Below are 24,828 nucleotides of genomic sequence, written 5' to 3'. Positions count from 1 at the left end.
GAGGTGGGTGCTGACGCTCTGCCTTCAAGAGAGAGCTGGACCAGTTCCTGACTGGGGTCAGAGATCGCATCATGTAGAAGGTGAGTGTCTTTACAGATAACACACTGTCCATGGCAGGAGGGTCGGTAACCAGAGGACACAGATTTAAAATAACTGGCAAAGAAAGGCCAGGGGGGAGATGAGGAGAATGTTTTTTTTAAATGCAGCGAGTTGTTATGATCTGGAATGCACTGCCTGAAAGAGCGGTGGAAGCAGATTCAACAGTAACTTTCAAAAGGATAAATACTTAAAAAAACAAAAAATTTGCAGGGCTACGTGGGAATAGAAGGGGTGGAGTGGGACTAATTGGATCGCTCTTTCAGAGAGCCGGCATAGGCATGACGGGCCGAATAGCCTTCTCCTGTGCGATATGATTTTATGGTTCTGTGATCTCCTGGACTGGGTTCGATCGCCTGAGGCGGCCCTGGGGTTTTTCTCTGTTTTTTCATCTCTCCCAGGAGATTACATAGATGTTGGGTGGTGATGGTGGTTGAGAGGAGGAAAAGTGGGGTTGGGGCGGGGGGGGGGGGGGGGTGGGGAGAAGAAGGGGTGGGGGGAAGCGGGGGGAGGGGGGAAGGAATTGTTTAGTCAGAATGCTCCAGCCATCATGGTGTGTGGGTCAGGCTTGATGGACCAGCTGGTCTTTCCCTGCCCGTCAATTCCGTATGTTTGTAGGCCTCAGCGTGCCAGTGAAGTCCCGGTTTCACAGAGGGATAAAAAATATAATTTTGGCAGCTGACTAATAGCATGCGCTGATTGCAGTAATGACTGCAAAAATGTGTCAAGCATTATAATAAGATGACAATTCCTCTTGCTATTCTACAGAGTCACAAGAATTATACCAGGGCTAAAAGGGTTAAATTATGAGGACAGGTTTATATTCCCTCAAATTTAGAAAATTAAGGGGTGATCTAATTGAGGTGTTTAAGATGATTAAAGGAGTTGGTAAAGTAGATAGAGAGAAACAATTTCTTCAAGTGCGGGGAGTCCAGAACAAGGGGGCATAATCTTAAAATTAGAGCTAGGCCATTCAGGGGTGATGTCAGGAAGCACTTCTTCACACAAAGGGGAGTGGAAATCTGGAACTCTCTCCCCCAAAAAGCTGTTGAGGCTGGGGGTTAATTGAAAATTTCCAACCTGAGATTGATAGATTTTTGTTAGATAAGGGTATTAAGGGTTACGGAATCATGACGGGTAGATGGAGTTAAGATACAGATCAGCCATGATCTAATTGAATGGCAGAACAGGATCGAGGGGCTGAAAGGCCTACTCCTGTTCATATGCCAATTCTGGTTGGAGACATTCCTGGAGTTTCGATCACATGATGTCCTGATCACGTGACAGCTGCAAATGTCACTGAATTTACTTTATAAAGGTTGGGTCTCCTGTAGTTGAGTCCCTTTGCTCCTGGTTTCGCGCCAGTACATGTTGTGCGTGAAGTTCCGAGAAGCAGGAGGCGAAGAAGGGAAACTAAGGGCAGGGACAAGGGAAAATTGAACGGTGAGGGAGGGATTCACAGAGGGGAGTCCAGAGGTGGGAGGAACTTTAATTCCACCAGTAACTAATAAAACTCTCTGAAATTGCACTGATAAATCCACGGGTGTGCATGGCAGCATGGGCCATTTTTGACTCCAATCCGGTAATTAGCTTTACCATTATTGGTACAGTGTACTGGCTGGCTGTGGGTTCACGCCATGATTCCCGACACAGTGAATCCCCGATCTTGGTAGTGCCATTAAGGGGCAGTACAGAGCACCACCAAGCACATCACAGGAAAAAAAAGGGAAGAAAGAGAGACTTGCATTTATATAGTGCCTTTCATGGCCTCAGGACATCCCAAAGCGCTTTACAGCCAGTGAGATACTTTTGAAGTGTAGTCACTGTTGTAATGTAGGAAACATGACAACCAATTTGCACACAGCAAGATCCCACAAACAGGAATCTGATAATGACCAGATCATCTGTTTTAGTGATGTTGGTTGAGGGATAAATATTGGTCAGGACACCAGTGAGAACTCCCCTGCTCTTCTTCGAGATAGTGCCATGGGATCTTTTACACCCACCTGAGATGGCAGACGGGGCCTCAGTTTAACGTCTCATCCGAAAGACGGCTCCTCTGACAGTGCAGCACTCCCTCAGTACTGGCACTGGGAGTAGCAGCCTAGATTTTGTGCTCAAGTCTCTGGAGTGGGACGTGAACCCACAACCTTCTGACTCCAAGGCGAGAGGGCTACCCACTGAGCGACAGCTGACAATTCAAGCTTTGCAAGCTCGCCTACCTCTGAGCTCCTGGGTGTGCACGCATACTTATAACGTTTCATGGATCGCACTGTGAAAGTTGATAATATAGGTCAATACCTTGCAGGAGGCTTTGCGTTTACACGTAGCATTAAATTACAAGAAAACAGGCAGGAGCTGTAAATTCTAATATTTTGTGGATGAAAAAATAGGCCTGTCTACCCAAAGCTGCACTTGTACAGTAAGATTGACCGTATTCTTGGAATATAATCAGAAAAATATCGACAGTAGTTTCTTTTTTTTTGGCTTCTAAGCATAAAAAGTGCCTTTGGCAGCACTATGATGGAAAAGATTACAGAGGTGCCTAATCACTTTTGTCATAGCGGTCTGATAATGTTGGTGGCCAGTTTCTGTTAACTATTAAGCGCCGTAGTCCTCATGGATGCCAATATAAATCATCAGTGTGACATATAGAAAAAAAAAGTCCTAGATTTAGCAACCCTTTGCATGGAAATTTGCTTGAAGTTGTTACTTAGAGCATAAAGTTAGAAAAAGACCCCCCAAAAAAAGCAATCAAACTTACAGGACTTGGAGTATAATGGTAAGGAGGAGTATAATCATAAGTGTAAGTTGTTTCCAGATACCTGAAAGAGATAAAGATAGAACACATCAAGCACATTGAAAAGGAAAACTGTAAGATAATTAGCGTCTTCAAAATAAGTAAATCTGAAACTTTGTAATCTCGTTGTGAGTCTGTGGAACTCCCTTCCCCAAAGAGCGGTGGAGGCAGGATCATTGAATATTTTTAAGGCTGAGTTAGATAGATTCCTGATTAACAAAGGAGTCAAAGGTTATAGTTGGTAGATGGGAAAGTAGGGTTGAGGTTGCAATCAGATCAGCCATGATCTTATCAAATGGCACAGCAGGCTCGAGGGACCAAATGGCCTACTCCTGCTCTTAATTCGTATTTTCGTGTGTTCATATGTAATCTGTGGTATAGATGTCCAAACATTTACTTGTATAAATGTGTAATTTTTCATATTGCATTTCAGTAGATCTTTGTGAATCCACCACAACCAAATCTGAGGAAAAATGGGTGTGATTTTTCTTTCAGTTTACTGACAGAGTTAAAAGGGACAATGGAAATAAAAATGGATTCAGCATCTCTATTTTACTGGTGGAATGTCACACCTAATAAATAATCCCAACTGTCTGAGCAAGATGGTAATGTAATATTATGTTGCATGGCTTTGGTGCTCCAATATACTCCTCTAAACCAATTAATTCCCAAGTGGTGAGTTCCTAATCTCTGCTGTGCTCTCAGTGGGAGGGGTCAGGAAGAGGTCATCCCTACAGAAAGGGAGATAGAAATGGAACAGAGGAACCTAGGAACATTCAGCCCCTCGGGCCTGTTCCGCCATTCAATTAGATCATGGCTGATCTGCGCCTCAACTCAATTTACCCGCCGTATCCTTTAACATCCTTTCCTAACAAAAATCTATCAATCTTAGTTTTGACATTTTCATTTGACCCCCAGCATCAACAGCTTTTTGGGGGGGGGGGGGGGGAAGAGTTCCAGATTTCCACTACCCTTTGTGTGAAGAAGGGCTTCCTGACATCACCCCTGAACGGCCTAGCTCTAATTTTAAGGTTATGCCCCCTTGTTCTGGACTCTCCCACCAGAGGAAATAGTTTCTCTCTATGTAACCACCAAAAGATTGGACAAATCACTCAGTGGACCTCTTAGTTGCAGAGGGCTGGGATCAAGTCAACTGCCTGGTTTCATGAAAAAAAAACAAAATACTGCAGATGCTGGAAATCTGAAATAAAAACAGAAAATGCTGGAAGCACTCAGCAGGTCAGGCAACATGGAGAGAGAATGGTCAGGCTAACGTTTCAGGGCAATGACATTTCCGACCTTTCTCTCTCCATAGAAGCTGTCTGACCCGCTGAAGGTTTCCAGCATTTTCTGTTTTATGCCTGAGTTCTTGGTTGGAGGAAGTGGTGCGAGATGTGGGAGTAAGTTAAATGATGTAAAATAAGATAATGTTAAGAGATGCAGTACAGAATCTTTGAAGCATATCTTCCAGTGATTACCAATCAGTACTTGTACAGTTTATTGAATAAAGTCAATGTTGTAGAATGGGCATCTAACCAAGAGAACACATGCTTTGTAACAACCTCTTAATGAACATACCTGATAGTAATCTTTTAGTTAAGACCAAATGTTCAGATAATGAACACATTCTAATAAAAACTAAAGAAAGGAACTTGTGAAAAAATCTTTATCTTGGTTGAGGCGAATAGCATAGATGCACTTAAGGGGAAGCTAAATAAGTACACAAGGGAGAAAGGAATAGAAGGATATGGTCAAAAGCAAAATACTGCGGACGCTGGGAATCTGAAATAAAAACAGAAATTGCTGGAAATACTCAGCAAGTCAGGCAGCATCTGTGGAGAAAGAAACAGAGTTAATGTTTCAGGTCGATGACCTTTCGTCACAACTGGAAGTTAAAGATTTAACAGTTTTTAGCAAGTACAGAGCCTGGGGAGGGGAGGGGAGGGGAGGAACAGAGCCAGGTAAAGGTGGGGAGGAAGCAGGGAGGAAAGATCAAAAGGAGATTCTGATAGGGTGAGATGAAGTAAGGTGGGAGGAGGCTCGTGTGGAGCATAAACACCGGCATAGACCAGTTGGGCCGAATGGCCTATTTCTGTGCTGCAAAATGTATGTTAATCTGTGTGAGAAGAGTCTTAGCCAGAGTGCACTGCTTCAAAGCTACACCCACCCCCCCACCCCCATGATGGCATGGTATGGGGCCTATAATGGAGGGGAGCTGACTTCCTTTCCTGTCAGTCAGCTCCCCTCCATTATAGGCCCCATGCCATGCCATTATTACATTTATCACATGAGATAGAAACTTGGCAGCCACAACAAGACCAATAGTGGAAACATTGAACTACAACAGTAATACTCCAAAAGCAAAGCTCTATGAACCAAAACAGTATTCATTATAAACAACAACATCTGATTGTGTGGCCCAGGATGCCAAATGATGGTCTTGCATAAGAACATAAGAAATAGGAGCAGGTGTAGGCCACACGGCCCCATGAGCCTGCTCCGCTATTCGACAAGATCATGACTGATCTTCGACCTCAACTCCACTTTCCCGCCCAATCCCCATATCCCTTGATTTAGCTAGAGTCCACAAATCTGTGTATCTCAGCCTTGAATATACTCAACAACTCAGCATCCACAGCCCTCTGGTTTACAGAATTCCAAAGATTCACAACCCTCTGAGTGAAGAAATGTCTCCTCATCTGAGTCTTAAATGGCCGACCCCTTTATCCTGCGACAGTGCCCTCTAGTTCTAGACTCCAATAAGCTCCAATTCAGCCAGAATACACAGAAATCACTGGGCTGGCTGATTGTGAAATTAACTCGAAACTTACACCAGAGGGCTGATTTTCTGAGTTTGTGCATTCAACAGGTGAGGCGTCCCAGCTCAAATCCACAAAATGGGCTGTTAGATAAACAGAAAAGCCACTTCAGCCCTTTTTAATCAGCATTAATGTGGTGTAGAAGTATAATCGCCAACAGCTGTTCCTTATTTTAATTTACATGGGTATGGCTTAGATTAATTTAACCACAAAAATAAGAACATTTGTAATTTTACAGTAAGTTGTCTTCATTTTCCACCAATCTTCTCCCTTCCCGTCTTGAAGGCAGTGATTCATGTTACAATTCCGCAAGAGCTGGTAGCCCTCTGTTAACCTCATGCAAGTTGACATTCATGTAAGCCCAGACAGGAAATGTTGACATGCTGATTAACGCCATCGGGGAAGATATGACGGTCAAGTCCAATCCTGTTCTCACTCAACAATTCGTTTCAGGATTGAGGCAAGGACTTGCGGAAATTACCCTTTATGTTACATAGTTAACAGCAGTCATCCTCTTTGCCAACTGGTTTACGCAAATACTTTTTATTACATAGCGTTACATAGAGTTTACAGCACAGAAACAGGCCATTTGGCCCAACTTGTTTATGCCGGTACTCATGCTCCACTTGAGCCTCCTCCCACCCCTCTTCATCTCACCCTATCAGCATAACCTTCTATTCCTTTCTCCCTCATGTGCTTATCTAGCTTCCCCTTAAATGCATCTCTGCTATTCGTCTCAACTACTCCATGTGGTAGCGAGTTCCACATTCTCTGGGTAGAGAAGTTTCTCCTGAATTCCTTATCGGATTTATTAGTTTATGGCCCCTAGTTTTGGTCTCCCCCACAAGTGGGAACATCTCCTCTATGTCTATCCTATCAATGATGTGGAGATGCCGGTGATGGACTGGGGTTGACAATTGTTGACGATGTTCACCTGAGGAAGGAGGTAGCCTCCGAAAGCTTGTGAATTTAAAATAAAATTGCTGGACTCTAACTTGGTGTTGTAAAATTGTTTACAATTATCCTATCAAACCCTTTCATTATCTTAAGGACTTCCATTTATGAGGTAAAATACGCATACTCACATTTTCTTGCGGTTTGGATGATACTTTGGTAAAACTGCGCTGTGGTTTGTTTCGGGGCACCCAGCCGTTCTATAAATTGAAAAGGAAACTTGGGCAGTTTAACGAAGACCAAAAATATCACACTAAACATTGCACACACATCACCACTGACAACAGCAGATCAATTATTCACAGCCACGTCAGAGCTAGTGTGGCTCACTCATCAAGTCCCACATCACAGGAGGATGAATTATACTCTGATAATTAAACGGTGACATTTTTAATCATACTGCTTTGGATTGGTGGGATTACTCTGTAATCTGCAGGACATTGTTCTGAGCCAATTCTGTTACACAGTGAATGGCAGAAGTCAGTACTCATTTACATTACAATTGCTCAATCCTCATGCTCAAATCCCTCCGTGGCCTCGCCCCTCCCTATCTCTGTAACCTCCTCCAGCCCTACCAACCCTCCGAGATCTCTGCGCTCCTCCAACTGTGGCCTCTTGCGCATCCCCGATTTTCATCGTTCCACCATTGGCGGCCGTGCCTTCAGCTGTCCAGGCCCTAAGCTCTGGAATTCCCTCCCCCACCCTCTCTAACTCTCTCCCCTCCTTTACGATGCTCCTTAAAACCTACTTCTTTGACCAAGCATTTGGTCACCTGTCCTAATATCTCCTTGTGTGATTTGGTGCCAAATTTTTGTCTGATAATGCTCATGTGAAGCACCTTGGGACATTTTACTATGTTAAAGGTGCTATATAAAAAGCAAGTTTTTGTTGATATATATAGAATTATGTCCACATTTATGCAATTACTCAGTTTTATAAAATATTTATGGTTGTCAACAGATATTTTTTGGGGGTGGGTGGGGGTGGTATTGGGAGGGATTCTTCCAAAAAGGAGGGCAGAAGGGTGCTTAGGGTGGTCTTTTTTAACATGTTTTTTTATTAAAAATTCTCCGGCAATCTCTGCCAAATTATCCACCGCAGTGACACAAACATTTCCACCAGCAGTTTAATGCTGGCAGGAAAATCAAGCACTCAATGACACAACTGCAGCAATAATCACAGGAAAAGTGTCGCAACAGCCTGGAAAAGAAATCCAGACCCAAATCCAGCCTGTAAACCCAGGGAATGTTTTTCATCTCACTTGCACCCTCCTGCTACAAATTTCATGTCTGCCTTAAGATATTCTCTTGGGCACAGGGGAAGCACCCATTCCCACAAGCAGTTCAAGTATCTTATGTTCAGGAGTGGGCCTGCAGGGTATTAAGGGTTACGGAACCAAGGCGGGTAAATGGAGTTAAGATATAGATCAGCCCTGATCTAATTGAACGGTGGAACAGGCTCGAGGGGCTGAATGGCCTACTCCTATTCCCAACTACTGCCCAATATCTAATTATACGATATCACATCCCAGAGGTGTAACAATAGGACCTCCTTGTGATCCGAACTGGATATTATGTCTTCAGCATGTGCCTTCACATTCACTTCTTCAATCTTTCAGTGGGCGGACTGAAAAACATTTTAGCAAGACAAGATCTGATGTGAATCGTTGAGCGGCCCCATTCTGCATGCAACAAGCCAACTTGCAGAGTAACAGTTAAAGTAAATCCCACCTCCTTCACTTAATCACACTTCCCTCCTTGAAAAAAATGAAAAAATAATAAACCACCTTCCCTGTCTCGTTGGTGAGCAAGCAAACTTGTTTTTTTCCATTACCATTCTTTCTAGGCAACTTCTAACTGCAAAAACTGACCTCCTGCATCTCAGCTTCCAGCTCCAGGTTCAGGCCCAGGCCTCATGGCCTCTTGCTTAAAACCTGTCCCTGCATCTCTCTTTGGCTTTCCTCTCTGAATTCCCAGCGAGTGGGAGGTCTTTGCCGTCAAGTCCTTCCCCATTTAGGGATGCTCCCGTCGGCCTGTCAACCAAACCGACTGCCTCCTCCCCCAAGAGGCCTCTCTCAGCAGACAGCGGTGGATACACATGGATAGAATTATTCGCACCGTAAGAAAGACTTGCATTTATACAGTGCGACCCCACAACGTCTCAAAGTGCTTCACAGCCAATGAAGTACTTTTGAAGTGTAGTCACTGTTGTAATGTAGGAAACTTGGAAGCCAATTTGTGCATGGCAAGATCCCACAAACAGCAATGTCATAATGACCAGATAATCTGTTTTAATTATGTTGGTTGAGGGATAAATATTGGCCAGGTCACTGGGGAGATCTCCCCTGCTCTTCTTCGAATAGTGCCAGGGGATCTTTTAGTTTCACCTGCGAGGGCAGACTGGGCCTCGGTTTAACGTTTTTTCTGAAAAACAACACCTCAGACAGTGCAGTACTCCCTTAGTACTGCCCCTCAGACAGTGCAGTACTCCCTCAGTACTGCCCCTCAGACAGTGCAGTACTCCCTCAGTACTGCTCCTCCGACAGTGCCGATCTCCCTCAGTACTGCCCCTCAGACAGTGCAGTACTCCCTCAGTACTGCTCCTCCGACAGTGCCGATCTCCCTCAGTACTGCCCCGCCGACAGTGCAGATCTCCCTCAGTACTGCCCCGCCGACAGTGCAGCGCTCCCTCAGTACTGATCCTCCAACAGTGCCGATCTCCCTCAGTACTGCCCCCTCCAACAGTGCAGATCTCCCTCAGTACTGCCCCTCCGACAGTGCAGTACTGATCCTCCGACAGTGCCGATCTCCCTCAGTACTGCCCCTCCGACAGTGCAGTACTCCCTCAGTACTGCTCCTCCGACAGTGCAGATCTCCCTCAGTACTGCCCCCTCCGACAGTGCAGATCCCCCTCAGTACTGCCCCCTCCGACAGTGCAGTACTCCCTCAGTACTGCCCCTCCGACAGTGCAGTACTCCCTCAGTACTGCCCCTCCGACAGTGCAGTACTCCCTCAGTGCTGCCCCTCCGACAGTGCAGTACTCCCTCAGTGCTGCCCCTCCGACAGTGCAGTACTCCCTCAGTGCTGCTCCTCCGACAGTGCAGTACTCCCTCAGTGCTGCCCCTCCGACAGTGCAGTACTCCCTCAGTGCTGCCCCTCCGACAGTGCAGTACTCCCTCAGTACTGATCCTCCGACAGTGCCGATCTCCCTCAGTACTGCCGCTCCGACAGTGCAGCGCTCCCTCAGTACTGATCCTCCGACAGTGCCGATCTCCCTCAGTACTGCCGCTCCGACAGTGCAGCGCTCCCTCAGTACCAATCCTCCGACAGTGCAGGGCTCCCTCCGTATTGCACTGGGAGTGTTAGCCTAGATTTTAATGCCCAAGTCTTTGGAGTGGGGCTTGAACCCACTGCTGACCTTCTGATTCAGAGGCAAGAGTGTGCTACCCACTGAACCACAGCTGACACCATATTAAGTGCAGTTGTTTTATTAGGCCATTGGAGGTAAGGTAACAAATTGCTTAAAATTCACGGTCATTGTAGACGACAGTAAGAATAGCCAGTTCATGAACTCATCACCTCTCCCCCCACCCCACCCACATCTCAGAGGATGCAGCCTGCGGCCTTTTAAACTTGTGCAAATTCACCCTGTTTCGTAACAGAGTTGTTGATGTTGGATTGGTGATCACGTTGGTGTGCAATGTGGTCACAGTAGGAGCTACACTGGTGCATTCATTGTTCAACCGTTATCGAGAACCTTTGATTTACAGGGGGCAAATTGTTACAAAGGAGCGATTTTACCTTGAGGATGATTTTTTTTTTAGGTGTGCCAGAGGTTGGAGGCTCCACTACACTCAATTTAAGTTGGAGTAAAGAAAGTGGTCTGTTCTACTAATGGACGGGAAAGGGCTTTCCAGTGCACCCCCTGTGGCCAGCGTCTGGAGGCAGAGAGCACTGCACTAAAATCGTTTCACTTTTGCGAGTTTAGCTTCACCGACTCGAGGCGGAATTACGATTTAGAAGGACAATCACTTCAGACTGAACGAGTGTGAACAGGCACTGGATATTCTTACTACAGCTCCACCGACAGACATAACTGGTACTACAGGTAATATAATAGATTTGCCTTCACGGGTGTGGTGATTATAACAATTTGCATTTACATAGCACCTTTAATGTAGTAAAAACGTTGCTTCACAGGAGCGTAATCAGACAAAATTTGACACCGAGCAACATAAGGAGATATTAGGACAGGTGACCAAGAGCTTGGTCAAAGGGGTAGGTTTTAAGGCCATGATGTGGCCATAACGGGCAGTTGGAAAGATCGTCTGTGATCATCAGGCATTGTTCTCTGACTATATATGCTGTGCCTTTATGGAACCCTGCACTCACCTGACGAAGGAGGAGAGCTCCGAAAGCTTGTGACTTCAAATAAAGCTGTTGGACTAAAACCTGGTGTTGTAAGACTCCTTACATAGGTTTTAAGGAGCCTCTTAAAGGAGGAGAGAGAGGTGGAGAGGTTTAGGGAGCGAATTCCAGAGTTTAGGACCTAGGCAGCTGAAGGCACGGCCGTCAATGGTGGGGCGAAGGAAATCGCACAAGAGGCCACAACTGGAGGAGCGCAGAGATCTCGGAGGGTTGTAGGGCTGAAGGAGGTTACAGAGTTAGGGAGGGGCCAAAGCCATGGAGGGATTTGTACACAGGATGAGAATTTTGAATTTGAGGTGTTACCTCTCTACCTCCCATCTTTTAAGAGGTTCCTTCAAATCCTACCACTTTGACCAAGCTTTTGGTCACCTGTCCTAATAGGCCTCCCTATATGGCTGGGTGTCAAATTTTGTCTGTAAGTCAGTGAGCACAGGGGGTGCTGGGCGAAAGTTAGGGGCAGCAGAAAGTTGGTCCCTTCAGAATTATTTTTCTCTTTTGGTCATGTCTTGATTGTTCGATTGAAATATGTCGCCTTTTTATGGAAGCTTATCAAATAGATGATGTGAGGTTATTGACATGAAAGATGTCAAATGAGTAATTTTTTATAGTTTCACTTTACTGTCACTTTGCTTTATCTTAACATCTCCCACTGCCAGCAGTTATGTCGCTAGTATGTCGCTAAGTGAGCAGTGTCTGAGAGATTAATGGAAAAATCCCAAGTAAATAAGCAGAAGATGTTGAGGTCATTTAATAGAGTCCCTATTTTCTTACTTTTGCACAAAATATCAAAGCAATTTCATTACTTGATATTTTTTTTCCCTCAGCATTGTGTATATTAGGTGTATAGAAGAAAATACACAGTCCAAGGACTTGCAGAATGGTGAATCAGACCAGCCCATTGTTCTTTCTGCTCTGGAATTTGTCTCAACGTACTTTCCATAATTTGACAATACAAAGCTGACACTAACGGCATTCTCACTCAGAAAGGGGCCACATGGATAACTGCTATGGTTTAATCCAAAGTTATCATTAAGGCAAATGTTTGGGACATAGTACTGAGGGAGTGCTGCACTGTCGGAGGTACCATCTTTCTGGATGAGATGTTAAATCGAGGCCCCGCCTTCCCTCTCAGGTGGACATAAAAGATCCCACTCCCTCCATTTTAGAAAAAGAGCAGTGGAGTTCTCTCCGGTGTTCTGGCCAATATTTTTATTACTCAACCAAGATCAATAAAAAGAGATTATCAGGTCGTCATCACGTTGCAGTTTATGGGATCTTGTTGTGCGCAAATTGTCTGCCGCGTTTCCTACGTTTACAACAGTGCCTACACTTCAAAAATTAATTCATTGGCTGTAAAGTGCTTTGGGACGTCCTGAGGTCGTGAAAGACGCTACAGAAATGCAAGATCTTTCTTTTTTCTTTCATAGTAAAGGGATCTTACCATCTAACTATTTGATCTTGGAGTGCTCGATGCTTACATCATGTGCACTGAAAATGATATTGGAGCAGGGTTGATCCTCTGTGAAAGACTGGATAATCTGGAGCCTGAGCCCATGCAGGTCTACGAGACTCCATGGTCCAGTTAATGGCTGACCAGACAACGGGCTCATAGGTGGGATATTTAAGGGGTAGACTTGCCTCTGGGGCTAGATTTCTTCCCACTCGACTCCAGAAACTCCTGCAAGCTAAAGCTGTAACAGGTAAATTGGTCCTAGCTGAACAAGCAGCAGGAAGCTTACCTGTGCTCCTGTCATCCAAAACTCTGCTGCCCGTATCCTAACTCGCACAATATCCCGTTCATTCATCATCCCTGTGCTCGCCGACTTACATTGGCTCCAGGTCCTGCAACACCTCAATTTTAAAATTCTCATCCATGTTTTTTAATCCCTCCATGGCCTCGCCCCCACCTTATCTCTGTAACCTCATTCAGCCCTACAACCCTCCGAGATCTCTGCGCTCCTCCAATTCTGGCCTCCTGCGCATCCCCGATTTCCATCGCCCCACCATTGGCGGCCGTGCCTTCAGCTGCCTAGGTCCTAAGCTCTGGAATTCCCTCCCTAAACCTCTCCACCGCTCTACCTCTCTCTCCTCCTTTAAGACGCTCCTTAAAACCGACCTCTTTGACCAAGTTTTTGATCACCTGTCCTAATATCTCCTTATGTGGCTCGGTGTCAAATTTTGTTTGTAAATCGCTCCTGTGAAGCGCCTTGAGACGTTTTACTACGTTAAAGATGCTATATCAATGCAAGTTGTTGTTGTTGATCAACTGTGTGCTTTTAGCTGATTAGCACTCGGACAGTATCCATGTGTACACGTAAAGGTACATGAGCATAGGCTCTTGCCAACATGCACCTGAATTTCTTGTCTTAGGTAAGTGGGATGTATCCCTAAGATGAGAGAGTGCACTCCATATCTGGCAAACAAAAACTATTTTTTGCGAAGTTCTTACTGTTTATGTGGGCTTCTCAGTACTAATGTAGATTTCTATAATATGGTTATTGGTTTTCATAAGTACTCATCAGCTAGCCAAAAACAACCTACCGCTGTAAAGATCCCTCGCCTGCCACAATATTAAAAAAGAGTGGGGGGCGAATAGTGCACAGTTAGGAACATAGGAACAGGAGTAGGCCATTCGGCCCCTCGAGCCTGTTCCGCCATTCAATTAGACTATGGCTGATCTGTATCTTGACTCCATTTACCCATCTTGGTTCCGTAACCCTTAATACCCTTCCCCAACAAAAATCAATCAGTCTCAGTTTGGAAATTTTCAATTGACCCCCAGCCTCAACAGCTTTTTGGGGGAGAGAGTTCCAGATTTCCACTCCCCTTTGTGTGAAGAAGTGCTTCCTGACATCACCCCTGAACGGCCTAGCTCTAATTTTAAGGTTCTGCCCCCTTGTTCTGGACTCCCCCACCAGAGGAAATAGTTTCTCTCTATCTACCCTATCAAATCCTTTAATCATCTTAAACACGTCAATTAGATCACCCCTTAATCTTCTATACTCGAGGGAACACAAGCCTAGTCTATGCAACCTGTCCTCATAATTTAACAAGAAAACTTCAAGAACCTTGACAACAAGAATGCATAATAAAGCATGTAAATTGCCTAAATGTGTTTTAAACATTGATAATTACACCCACAAAGATTTCAAGAAAGATTTTTTTAAAATCAGCCAACCCTCACATTCTCTCAACGACATACCTCTTAAAAAATTCTTTAGCAACAGTTTTCTGATTCATTAATGGTTTGCGTGGTCTCAGTCGATAGTCTTCCTTTAAATTAATTTGGGACAAAAAGTACTCTGATGTGGTACTCCAATCCTGTAACAAAAAGCGGTCAGCTATTAATTTCATTTGTCTCTCCCAGCACTGGAGTCACTAGAGGCCCCACAAAATCCACCTTAAACCCCTATTTCAGAGTTAATGCAGCTCAGCAGTTGGGAACATAGGAACAGGAGTAAGCCGTTCAGCCCCATCGAGCATTCAATTATATCATGTCTGATCTATATCTTAACTCCATCTATCCGCCTTGGTTCCGTAACCCTTAATACCCTTGCCTAACAAAAATCCATCAATCTCAGCTGTGAAATTTTCAACTGGCCCCCAGCCTCAACCACTTTTTGGGGGAGAGAGTTCCAGATTTCCACTACCCTTTGTGTGAAGAAGTGCTTCCTGACATCACCCCTGAACGGTCTAGCTCTAATTTTAAGGTTATTCCCCGGTTGCTACGGACTCCCCCACCAGAGGAAATCATTTCTCTCTATCTACCCTGTCAACTACTTTAATCATTGTAAACACCTCAATTAGATCACCCCTTAATCTTCTATACTCGAGGGAATACAAGCCTAGTCTATGCAACCTGTCCTCATAATTTAACCCTTTTAGCCCCGGTGTCATTCTGGTGAATCTGCACTGCACCCCCTCCAAGGCCAATATATCCTTCCTGAGATGCGGTGACCAGTTCATCCCAGCGAAGAGCAAGAGATAAAACAAAAATCCAACCGCAGTGCACACACTTTCTACATAAGCAACAACAACTTGCATTTATATAGCACCTTTAACGTAGTAAAACGTCCCAAGGCACTTCACAGGAGCGTTATCAAACAAAATTTGACTCTGGGGAGAACACCCCTGCTCTTGTTGGAAACAGTGCCCACCTGAGAGGGCTGACGAGGCCTCGGTTTAACGACTCATCCAAAATACGACACCTCCGACAGTGCAGCGATCCCTCAGCATTGCACTGGGAGTGTCAGCCTGGATTTTGTACTCAAGTCTCTGGAGTGGGATTTGAACCCACAGCCTTCTGACTCAGAGGCGAGAGTGCGACCCACTGAGCCACAAGAGGGAAAATCGGAGGTCATATTATCTCCAAAGCAACAATTTACTCTCGAATAATCCAAACACTGCAGTAAATATTAGTTTCTTTGTAACTTCAAGGTTACTGTTAAAATGGGAAACATTTTCATTCACCATGAATAGGCTGGTTTGTAACCAGGAGGCTCCTGCTGGCTGATATCACTCAGTTTAGACTTTTGTCCAATCCATCAAATAAAATGGGCTAGATACAAATGATAGCGCTTGTGAATTTCAGTCCACAGGTAAAGTTAAACATAGATTTCAAAATAGAAACCTCACTTCATTTCCTCATTTAATAATTCCAATTAATTGCTTACTCCATCGGGAAGATTTGATAGCCGTTTATACGTCGAGCGATGTAAGTTTTTCTGTCCCTGTTTAACTGTGTCTATATCATAATCCTTAGGTTCTGCCTCTCTGTGCTGATACCTGCAGATAACAAAATATGAAATCACTGGTTAGGCCTAAGCTGGAATATTGTGTCCAATTCTGGGCACTACACTTTAGGAAAGGTGTCAAGACCTTGGAGAGGGTCCAGAGGAGATTTACCAGGATGGTACCAGGGCTGAGGGACCTCAGTTATGGGGAGAGGCTGGAGAAGCTGGGATTGTTCTCCTTAGAGCAGAGAAGGTTAAGGAGAGATTTAACAGAGATGTTCAAAATTATGAAGGGTTTTGATAGACTAGAGAGGGAGAAGCTGTTTCCACTGGCAGGAGGGTCGGTAACCAGAGGACACAGATTTAAGGTAATTGTCAAAAAAGCTAGGGGGGAGATGAGAATTTTTTTTACTCAGTGAATTGTTATGATCTGGAATGCACTGCCTGAAAAGGCGGTGGAAGCAGATTCAAAAGTAACTTTCAAAGGGAATTGGATAAATACTTGAAAAGGAAAAATTTGCAGAGCTACGGGGAAAGAGATGGGAGAGTGGGACTAATTGGATAGCTCTTTAAAAAAGCCGGTACAGGCACAATGGGCCAAATGGCCTCCTTCTGTGCTGTATGATTCTATATGCAGGGTGTTTATTTGAAAGGCTTTATTAGGATGAATGCCTTTCACACCGTGATTATGTTTACACGTTTTCAAAAAAACACAAGCACAAGCACTGAACAGGGGCAGCAGGGGGTGGAGTGAGGAGGGGGCTGGGAAATACCCGAGATAAAACAGCGACTGCTGCTCAAAAGGGGCAACAATGACAGCACTGGAGGCAACGGTTAACCTGGGCGAGAAGGATAGCAGCCACATCGCAGTCAAAGAGCAGCAAACTTCAGGTGGCCAGACCTGACCAGGTCTCCAAATCTTCCACACCTTGATTTATATACTCAACTTACCTGTCCCCTTTACCCGGGGGAGCAATAACTCTGCCTTCCAACAGCTCAGGTGTCCCCAGGATTGCTGTAAGCAGGCATGGAGGAACTCATTACAACAACTCCCACAAAACTCAGTGCATGTTCAGCAAAAAAAAAATCGCTGCTGAAGGTTAACAGCATCTTTACATAAAAAGCTACTCTAGAAAACATTTAGAGAAAGACAGGAGAGATAGAGACAACTGAAAGATAGGCGAGAAAGAGACAACTGAGAGAGAGATAGGGACAGAGACAACTGAGAGGAAGATAGGAGAGATAAAGACAGATAATTGACAGAGGGAAATAGGAGAGATAGAAGCTGAGGGAGATAGGAGTGATAGAGATAACTGACAAAGGGAGCTAGGAGATACAGAGATAACTAACAGAGGGAGCTAACATCCTTTTTGGGGTGTTAATCACTTACCAATTGCAGACCAATACAGGCCTACTGTAAGTCATATGATTTGAACGGAGATTGAGAGTCCCTTTACGGTCTGCACAGTCAATTCCAAAATCCATTTTCCTCCTGCTGTTCCAATTATTTCTCTTCACCTGTCTGCCTCACTGTATTTTATCTCTCTAGTTTGCTCACACTCATTCACTTGTCTACTCTCTTATTGCCCCTTCACCTGTCTGTCTCACTTCAGTCTCACTGTAATTTGCCTGTCTACCTCACTAATTCCTTGCCCTTCACCTAAATATGGCCTTTTCTCACCTCGCTTTTAAGCTGCTTATTTCTCTCTCTCCTTCTTTCCCATTACTTGTCTTCCCTTTGCTCTCGTCTCTCTTTGTTGCTTCTTTTAGGTGTCTGTTGTGTATCTTTCCCTTTCTCTTTACTCTGTTGGATTTCTTTACCGCTCTGGCTTTCAATAAGATTTGATTCCTTCTCTTTCTTTCAAGTGCTACTTTTACTCCTTTCTCTCTGTTTCTGACTCCCTTTCAGTTGGTACCTCTCAATTCATTTCTCTCAGGCATCTCTTTCTGTTTTAGCCTCTCCTTTTTTCCTTACTTTCTTTTAGTTGTCTCTATGTTGGCTACCTCTTCCTCTTAATGTATCCCTCTCAGTTGGTGTTTCTATCTCCTGTCTTTTTCTATCTTTCTCCTGTTATCTCCCTCTGGTAGGTGGCTCTAACTCTGTTCTTATCTCCTTCTGTGAGGTGCCTCTATCTCTCCTCGTTATTTCTCTCTGAAAGGTGACTCGACCTATCCTTTTATCTCTGACTATTGGTTATCGCTATCTTTCCTTTTTATCTCCTTTTGTCAGTTATCTATCTTTATCTCTGTCAGTCATCTCTATTCCTCCTTCTCCCTCCGTCAGTTAGCTCTGTCCCTCCTTCTCTCTCCTGTCAATTATCTCTATGTCTATCCCTCTTTCTAGTTCTCTCTACCAGTTATCTCTTTCTCTCCTTCTAGCTCCCTCTATATCTCCTAGCTCCTTTTGTCAGTTATCTCTATCACTCCTATCTCCCTCAGTTTCTTTCTCTCCTATTTCCCTCTGTCAATTATCTGTCTTTATCTCTCCTATCTTCCACTTAGTTGTCTCTGTCCCTAACTCTCTCTCAGTTGTCTCTTTCCCTCCTATCTTTCTTTCAGTTGTCTCTATCTCTCTTATGTTTCTCTAAGTTGTCTATCTCTACAATCTTTCACTTGTCTATCTGTCCTTTCTCTCTCAGTTGTCTGTCTCTCCTATTTCTCTCTGTTGTCTACCTCTCATCTCTCTCAATTGCCTATCTCTTCTATCTCTCTCAATTGTCTGCCTCTCCTATCTCTCTCTCAGTTGTCTACCTCTCCCTCAGTTGCCTATCTCGCTCTCAATTTTCTGTCTTTTCTATCTTTCTCTCAGTTTCCTATCTCGCTCTCAATCGTCTGCCTCTCCTATCTCTCTCTCAGTTGTCTATCTCTCTCTCTCAGTTGCCTATCTCTTTCAATTGTCTGTCTCTCCTATCTTTCTCTCAGTTGTCTATCTCTCTCTCAGTTGCCTATCTCTTCTATCTCTCAATTGTCTGCCTCTCCTATCTCTCTCTCAGTTGTCTACCTCTCCCTCAGTTGTCTACCTCTCCCTCAGTTGCCTATCTCTCCTATCTCGCTCTCAATTGTCTGTCTTTTCTATCTTTCTCTCAGTTGCCTATCTCGCTCTCAATTGTCTGCCTCTCCTATCTCTCTCTCAGTTGTCCATCTCTCTCTCAGTTGCCTATCTCTCTTTCAATTGTCTGTCTCTCCTATCTTTCTCTCAGTTGTCTATCTCTCTCTCAGTTGCCTATCTCTCCTATCTCTCTCTGTTTTCTATCTCTCTCTCTCAATTGTCTGTCTCTCCTATCTCTCTCTCAGTTTTCTATCTCTCTCTCAGTTGTCTCTCTCTCTCAGTTCTCTCTTGCTCTCACTCAGTTTTCTATCTCTCAGTTGTCTCTCTCTCTCAGTTGTCTCTCTCTCTCAGTTGTCTCTCTCTCTCAGTTCTCTCTCGCTCTCACTCAGTTTTCTATCTCTCAGTTGTCTCTCTCTCTCTCTCAGTTGTCTCTCTCTCTTAGTTGTGTGTGTGTCTCTCTCTCTTAGTTGTCTCTCTCTCTCTGTTTTCTATCTCTCTCTCTGTTTTCTATCTCTCTCTCAGTTTTCTATATCTCTCTTAGTTGTGTGTGTGTGTGTGTGTCTCTCTCTCTCTCTGTTGTCTCTCTCTCTCTTAGTTGTCTCTCACTCTGTTTTCTATCTCTCTCTCAGTTGTCTCTCTCTCTGGCCTTCCACTTTAACGAGCCGTGTCGCCTGGGGCCAAGTGAGCAGCCAGGTCACACTGTAAAGTAGTGCCGCCATCACGTTGTGCTTACAACGGCACCAGGTGTGAGTTTTATCACAAGGAATAAACGTGACTGAAACAAAGGTCGCTTTGCACTAGAATAATAAAACCCTGCGCACATTGCCTTTGCTTTGAAGCCGTTGCTATGGACGCCTGGGGAGGTGCACACTGCAATCCCTCCACAACGCCGACCTGCTGGCGAACTATTTTACCAAAGGGCACAAATTGGAGAGTTGGCTGCAAGTTACAATTAGTCTTTGTAAATTTTATATATAACTAAAGGTCATATTTACTGTTTGTAACAAAATCAAGTTTTCCATAGTTAAGGTTTATCACATTAATATGATCAAATATTTAAAAACGATAATAAGTATTTTATTTGCACAAAATGACCAACATACAATTACTTTTTAAAAATTAACTTTTCTTATAAAAATGAGCATGAAGATGATGTTTTAGTTTGTAGAAAAATATTTTTTCCATAATGAAGGTTTATCACATTACTATAATAATTCAGTAAATATTTTATTTAGATAAAATGACCAATATACTTACTTTTTAAAATTATACTTTTCTAATAAAAATGTGCATAAAGGTGATATTTTGCTGTCTGTAGAAAAGTAAAGTTTTCCATAATGGAGGTTTATCATATTAACATAATCAATTATCTTAAAACTATAATAAGTCAATTAGTATTTTAGGATTCAAATCAGCCATGATCCAATTGAATGGCTGGACAGGCTTGAGGGGATGAATGGCCTACTCCTGTTCCTGTATTCCTGTGTTCCCAATAAGTATTTCATTTACACAAAATGATCAATAGACAGTTACTTTTATATATTTTACTGTTTGTACTGTTTGTTGAAAAATAAAGCTTTCTGTATTAGAGGTTTATTATATTAATATAATCAAATATCTTAAAACTACAATAGATGATAAGTATTTACAACAAATGAGAAATATGGAGTTACTTTTTAAGATTATATTTTTCTAATAAAATGTACATTTTCCACCAGTTCAACTCATTCTCTGTTTAAAATTAAATGGAAAAAAATATACATTTGTGGCAGTTCAGGTCAGTTCTAGCAATCAAAGCCATGTGAAAACCTGTGCCGTTACCTATAATACATTTGAGGCTATGCTTGTAATCAGTGAATCTAAAATGTGTATATCATGGCCACTGAACAAGCAACTGGTCCCCAACGGAAATTTTGAGAGTGCCTTGTAAAATCCGTACTGAACTTTGCAGAGTATACCTAGTCACCTGATGAGTCTTTAGGCTCCCAGCACTAGTCACAGACAGTCCACACTCACATCGTTCAGGAAGGGAATTGATTCATCTTCATTTGATTTTACACAGAGTTGTGTCTGTAAGGCACATTTAGTCAGCACATTGAATTACATCGAAATTACAGCAAAGAAACAGGCCATTCGGCCCAACTGGTTTATGCTGGTGTTTATGCTCCACATATGCCTTCTCCCACCCTACTTCATCTCACCCTACCAACATATCCTTCTATTCCTTTCTCCTTCATGTACTTGTTTAGCTTCCCCTTAAATGCATCTATGTTATTCGCTCCAACTACTCCTTGTGGTAGCAAGTTCCACATTCTCACCATTCTCTAGGTAAAGAAGTTTCTCCCGAATTCCTTATTGGATTTATTAGTGACTATCTTACATATATGGCCCCTATATTTTTGGTCTCCCCACAAGAGGAAACATCTTCTCTATGCCTATCCTATCAAATCCCCTTTGTAACTTTAAAGACCTCTATCAGGTCACCTCTTAGCCTTCTCTTCTCTAGAGAAAAGAGCCCCAGCCTGGTAACTGTAAAGTCCTGTGGCACAATGGGAGGGATTTGTGGGGCTGGTCTCTCTTTATGTGCCTGTGGCTGGGGACTGACTTAGAGGGAACTGGAGAGCAACTGCTATGTTTTTCAGGTCGGAGGTCCTCCTGAATTAGCAGAGCTCTCGATATTAGTGGCAATTTAAATACGCATACCCTACGTGTGGAGTCAGTGTGTACATGTGCGTGACGTGTGTGCTGGGGGAGTGGGACTTGGATGTGGGTGACTCTAGAGGCTAACGGATCTGGCTCGGGTTGATAGCCCTCACCGTAAGCCTGTAACACAGAAGTAAACAACATTGACTCGCTGTTCATTTAGGCTTGCTGTTTGGATCAATACTAATTACCAGGCCACCAGCTGTGACAGGGCAGACAACACGTGTAGTGTGACTTAATCCTATCCCCACCCCAATGTTGAATACAAGTCAGTGTCTATTACTATACAACAACAACTTGCATTTATATAGCGCCTTTAATGTAGTAAAATGTCCTAAGGCGCTTCACAGGAGCGATTATCAAAAAAAATTTGACACCGAGCCCCATAAGGTGATATTAGGACGGGTGACCAAAAGCTTGGTACGTTTTAAGGAGGTCGTGAAGAAGGAGAGAGAGGACAGAGAGGTAGAGAGGCGGTGAGGTTTAGGGAGGGAATTCCAGATCTCGGGGCCAAGACGGCTGAAGGCACGGCCGCCAATGGTGAGGCAAAGGAAATCAGGGATGCCCAATCGGTCAGAATTCGAATGAATTCACAATATATTGGCCTACCTACACTTCATATAAAAGAGATACGGTTTAATGCGAGATGGAACGCTCCTCGGCAGCTGTTTCGTATCTGTTAGTGGTGGAGGGAGGTGCTGGGTATGCGGAGTGCGCAAGGGAGGAGTCACGGCATATTGACAGGTGGTGGAGGAGCTGCTGTGGGCTGGAAACTAGGACGGAGGCAGAAGAATTTTGATGAGAAAGTATTGCAAGGACCTGAGCCGGGAATGCCTGGAATTACTGGAAAGTTTGGGAAAACATGTATGTTATGAAGTAGCTGGTGCAGAGGATAAACACCTACCTGTCCTCTGCCTTGTTCCAGCTGTGGCTCAGTGGGCAGCACTCTTACCTCTGGGTCAGAAGGTCATGGGTTTAAGTCCCACTCCAGAGAGTTGAGCCCAAAATCCAGGCTGACACTCCCAGTACAGTACTGAGGGAGTGCTGCACTGTCAGAGGTGCTGTCTTTCCAATGGGATGTTAAACCAAGGCTCCATCTGCCCTTTCAGGTGGATGTAAAAGATCCCATGGCCACGAGTTCTCCCCGGTGTCTTGGCCAATATTTATCCTTCAACCAACATCACTTAGAACAGATTATCTGGTCATTATCATATTGCTGTTTGTGCTGTGCGCAAATTGGCTGCCGCGTTTCCTACATTACAACAGTGACTCCGCTTCAAAAAGTACTTTATTAGCTGTAAAGCGCTTTGGGACGTCCTGAGGTCGTGAAAGGAGCTATATAAATGCAAGTCTCTCTTTTGTTTTCTTTCACAATTTCACTCATTATCTTTAACTTGGACAGGAATATCAAATTTTTTTTTAAAAACATGCATTAAAGGAATTAGTGGCGACGCTGGGAGAACATTACTTTTGTGTGCTCGGTACGTACCTCCCTGACCTGGACTCTCAATTCCCGTCTGCCAGGAACTGGTGGTGCTGCCCACATTCAGTTTCAGCCAATCCACCATTCGTCCCACTCTGGAGTGTTCCGGTAGCTGGTCGTCCCGCAGCCGGAAATGCGAACTTAAGCACCCGTTTAAGGAGAAAGAAACTGGGCTTAAAGACACTCAACTACAAGGGGCCCAACCTTTACAAGGCATGGGAGGGGGATGGAGTTCACTTTGGCTACTGCCTCTCTTGCGCAGTTCTTGCCTGTGCCCGGTGGCCCTGATGAGGGAGCACGCGGTGGTTCACCAGTACACTCGATGCCTTCCGTGATCAGTGGGCACCGTGGGGTATTGAGGCGATAATTGATATTCACAATCAGGTTATAATTTAATTATTATTTGTGTATGTTGCTGTATTTTACATAGTCAATATTGTTTGTTTCATATTTGTGGTGCCCTAGGGCACTTGCCTTAACGGTTTTTGTGCACCAAGACCACCGACTTCCACCTCCGTAACATCGTCTGTGTCCGCCCCGCCTCAGCTCATCTACTGCTGAAAACCCATACCCAAGCCTTTGTTACCTCCAGACTCGACCATTCCAATGCTCTCCTGGCCGGCCTCCCACTTTCCACCCTGCGTAAATGTGAGCTCATCCAAAACTTTGCTGCCCGTATCCAAACTCGCGCCAAGTCCCGTTCACCCATCACCCCCTGTGCTCGCTGACCTACATTGGCTCCCGGTCCGGCAACGCCTCGATTTTAAAATTCTCATCCTTGCTTTCAAATCCCTCCATGGCCTCGACCCCTCCCTATCTCTGTCACCTCCTCCAGTCCTACAACCCTCCGAGATCTCTGCGCTCTTCCAATTCCGGCCTCTTGCGATTTTCATTGCTCCATCATTGGCGGCTGTGCCTTCAGCTGCGTAGGCCCTAAGCTCTGGAATTCCCTCCCTAAACCTCTCCGCCTCTCTTCCTCACTCTCCTCCTTTAAGACGCTCCCTAACACCTTTCTATTTGACCAAGCTTTTGGTCTCCTAATATCTCCTTATGTGGCTCGGTGTCAAATTTTGTTTGATAATGGCTCCTGTGAAGCGCCTTAGGATGTTTCACTATGTTAAAGGTGCTATATAAATGCAAGATGTTGTTGTTGTAGTGACACTGGGGGCAACTCAGTTTCGCCCCCTACAGGTAGACAAAAAAGACCCCACCTTTATTAGGTAAGTGTAAGAACATGGGCAGACTGTCGTGACCCAGTGTCAGGTGATCATACCTCCAGGAATAGGTCCAACCAGAGTTGGCAATCCTAATTGTAACAGTGACCACATTTCTAAAGTACTTCATTGGCTGTGAAGCTCTCTGGGATGTCATGAGGACATGAAAGCTGTTGTATAAATACAAGGTCTTGCTTCACCAATACATTATTTGTAATTGGAGGTGCTGTTTTACTGGACTATAAAATTCAGAGGCTTCAAATTATTTCTCCTTCCAAATTTCCACTTATGTGGGATCTCTGGGCTGTAGATTTTGCACTAAGCTGTGAATTAAGCAACTGTGTTTTTTGGCTCACCAAAAAAGTTGCGCCTTCATGAGGAACCAAAGAGGTGATCTTAAACCCCAAGAACCGGTGGGTTGGGGGCGGGTGGGAGTTGAAAACAGTTGTTTTTTTTGGGTCACGACCGCAAAATTTTCCGACTTTGCATTCCCAGTGGGAAGCCTGTACTTTTCCGCGCTGACGTTAAAGCCATGTTGCGGTCGCGACCC

At 44.3% G+C, this 24,828-nt stretch overlaps 1 protein-coding gene across 1 annotated transcript in view; it reads right to left on the bottom strand.

Annotated features, from left to right (window-relative positions):
• The window catches only part of LOC137320669 (cilia- and flagella-associated protein 95-like), a 64,580-nt gene that overhangs the window by 446 nt on the left and 39,306 nt on the right, over positions 1-24,828 (bottom strand). Inside the window, exons 4-7 of the mRNA XM_067982348.1 lie at positions 15,770-15,881; positions 14,299-14,417; positions 6,801-6,869; positions 2,861-2,921 (exon numbers count right to left, since the gene is read on the bottom strand). Of these exons, the coding sequence (XP_067838449.1) occupies positions 2,861-2,921; positions 6,801-6,869; positions 14,299-14,417; positions 15,770-15,881 (361 nt within the window). The remainder of the gene's footprint in view (positions 1-2,860; positions 2,922-6,800; positions 6,870-14,298; positions 14,418-15,769; positions 15,882-24,828) is intronic.

Source organism: Heptranchias perlo, chromosome 4 (assembly GCF_035084215.1).
Source record: "Heptranchias perlo isolate sHepPer1 chromosome 4, sHepPer1.hap1, whole genome shotgun sequence".
Lineage (NCBI taxonomy): Eukaryota > Metazoa > Chordata > Chondrichthyes > Hexanchiformes > Hexanchidae > Heptranchias > Heptranchias perlo.
Note: the sequence above shows the minus strand (reverse complement) of the source record. Positions and strands in the feature narration are given on the sequence as shown.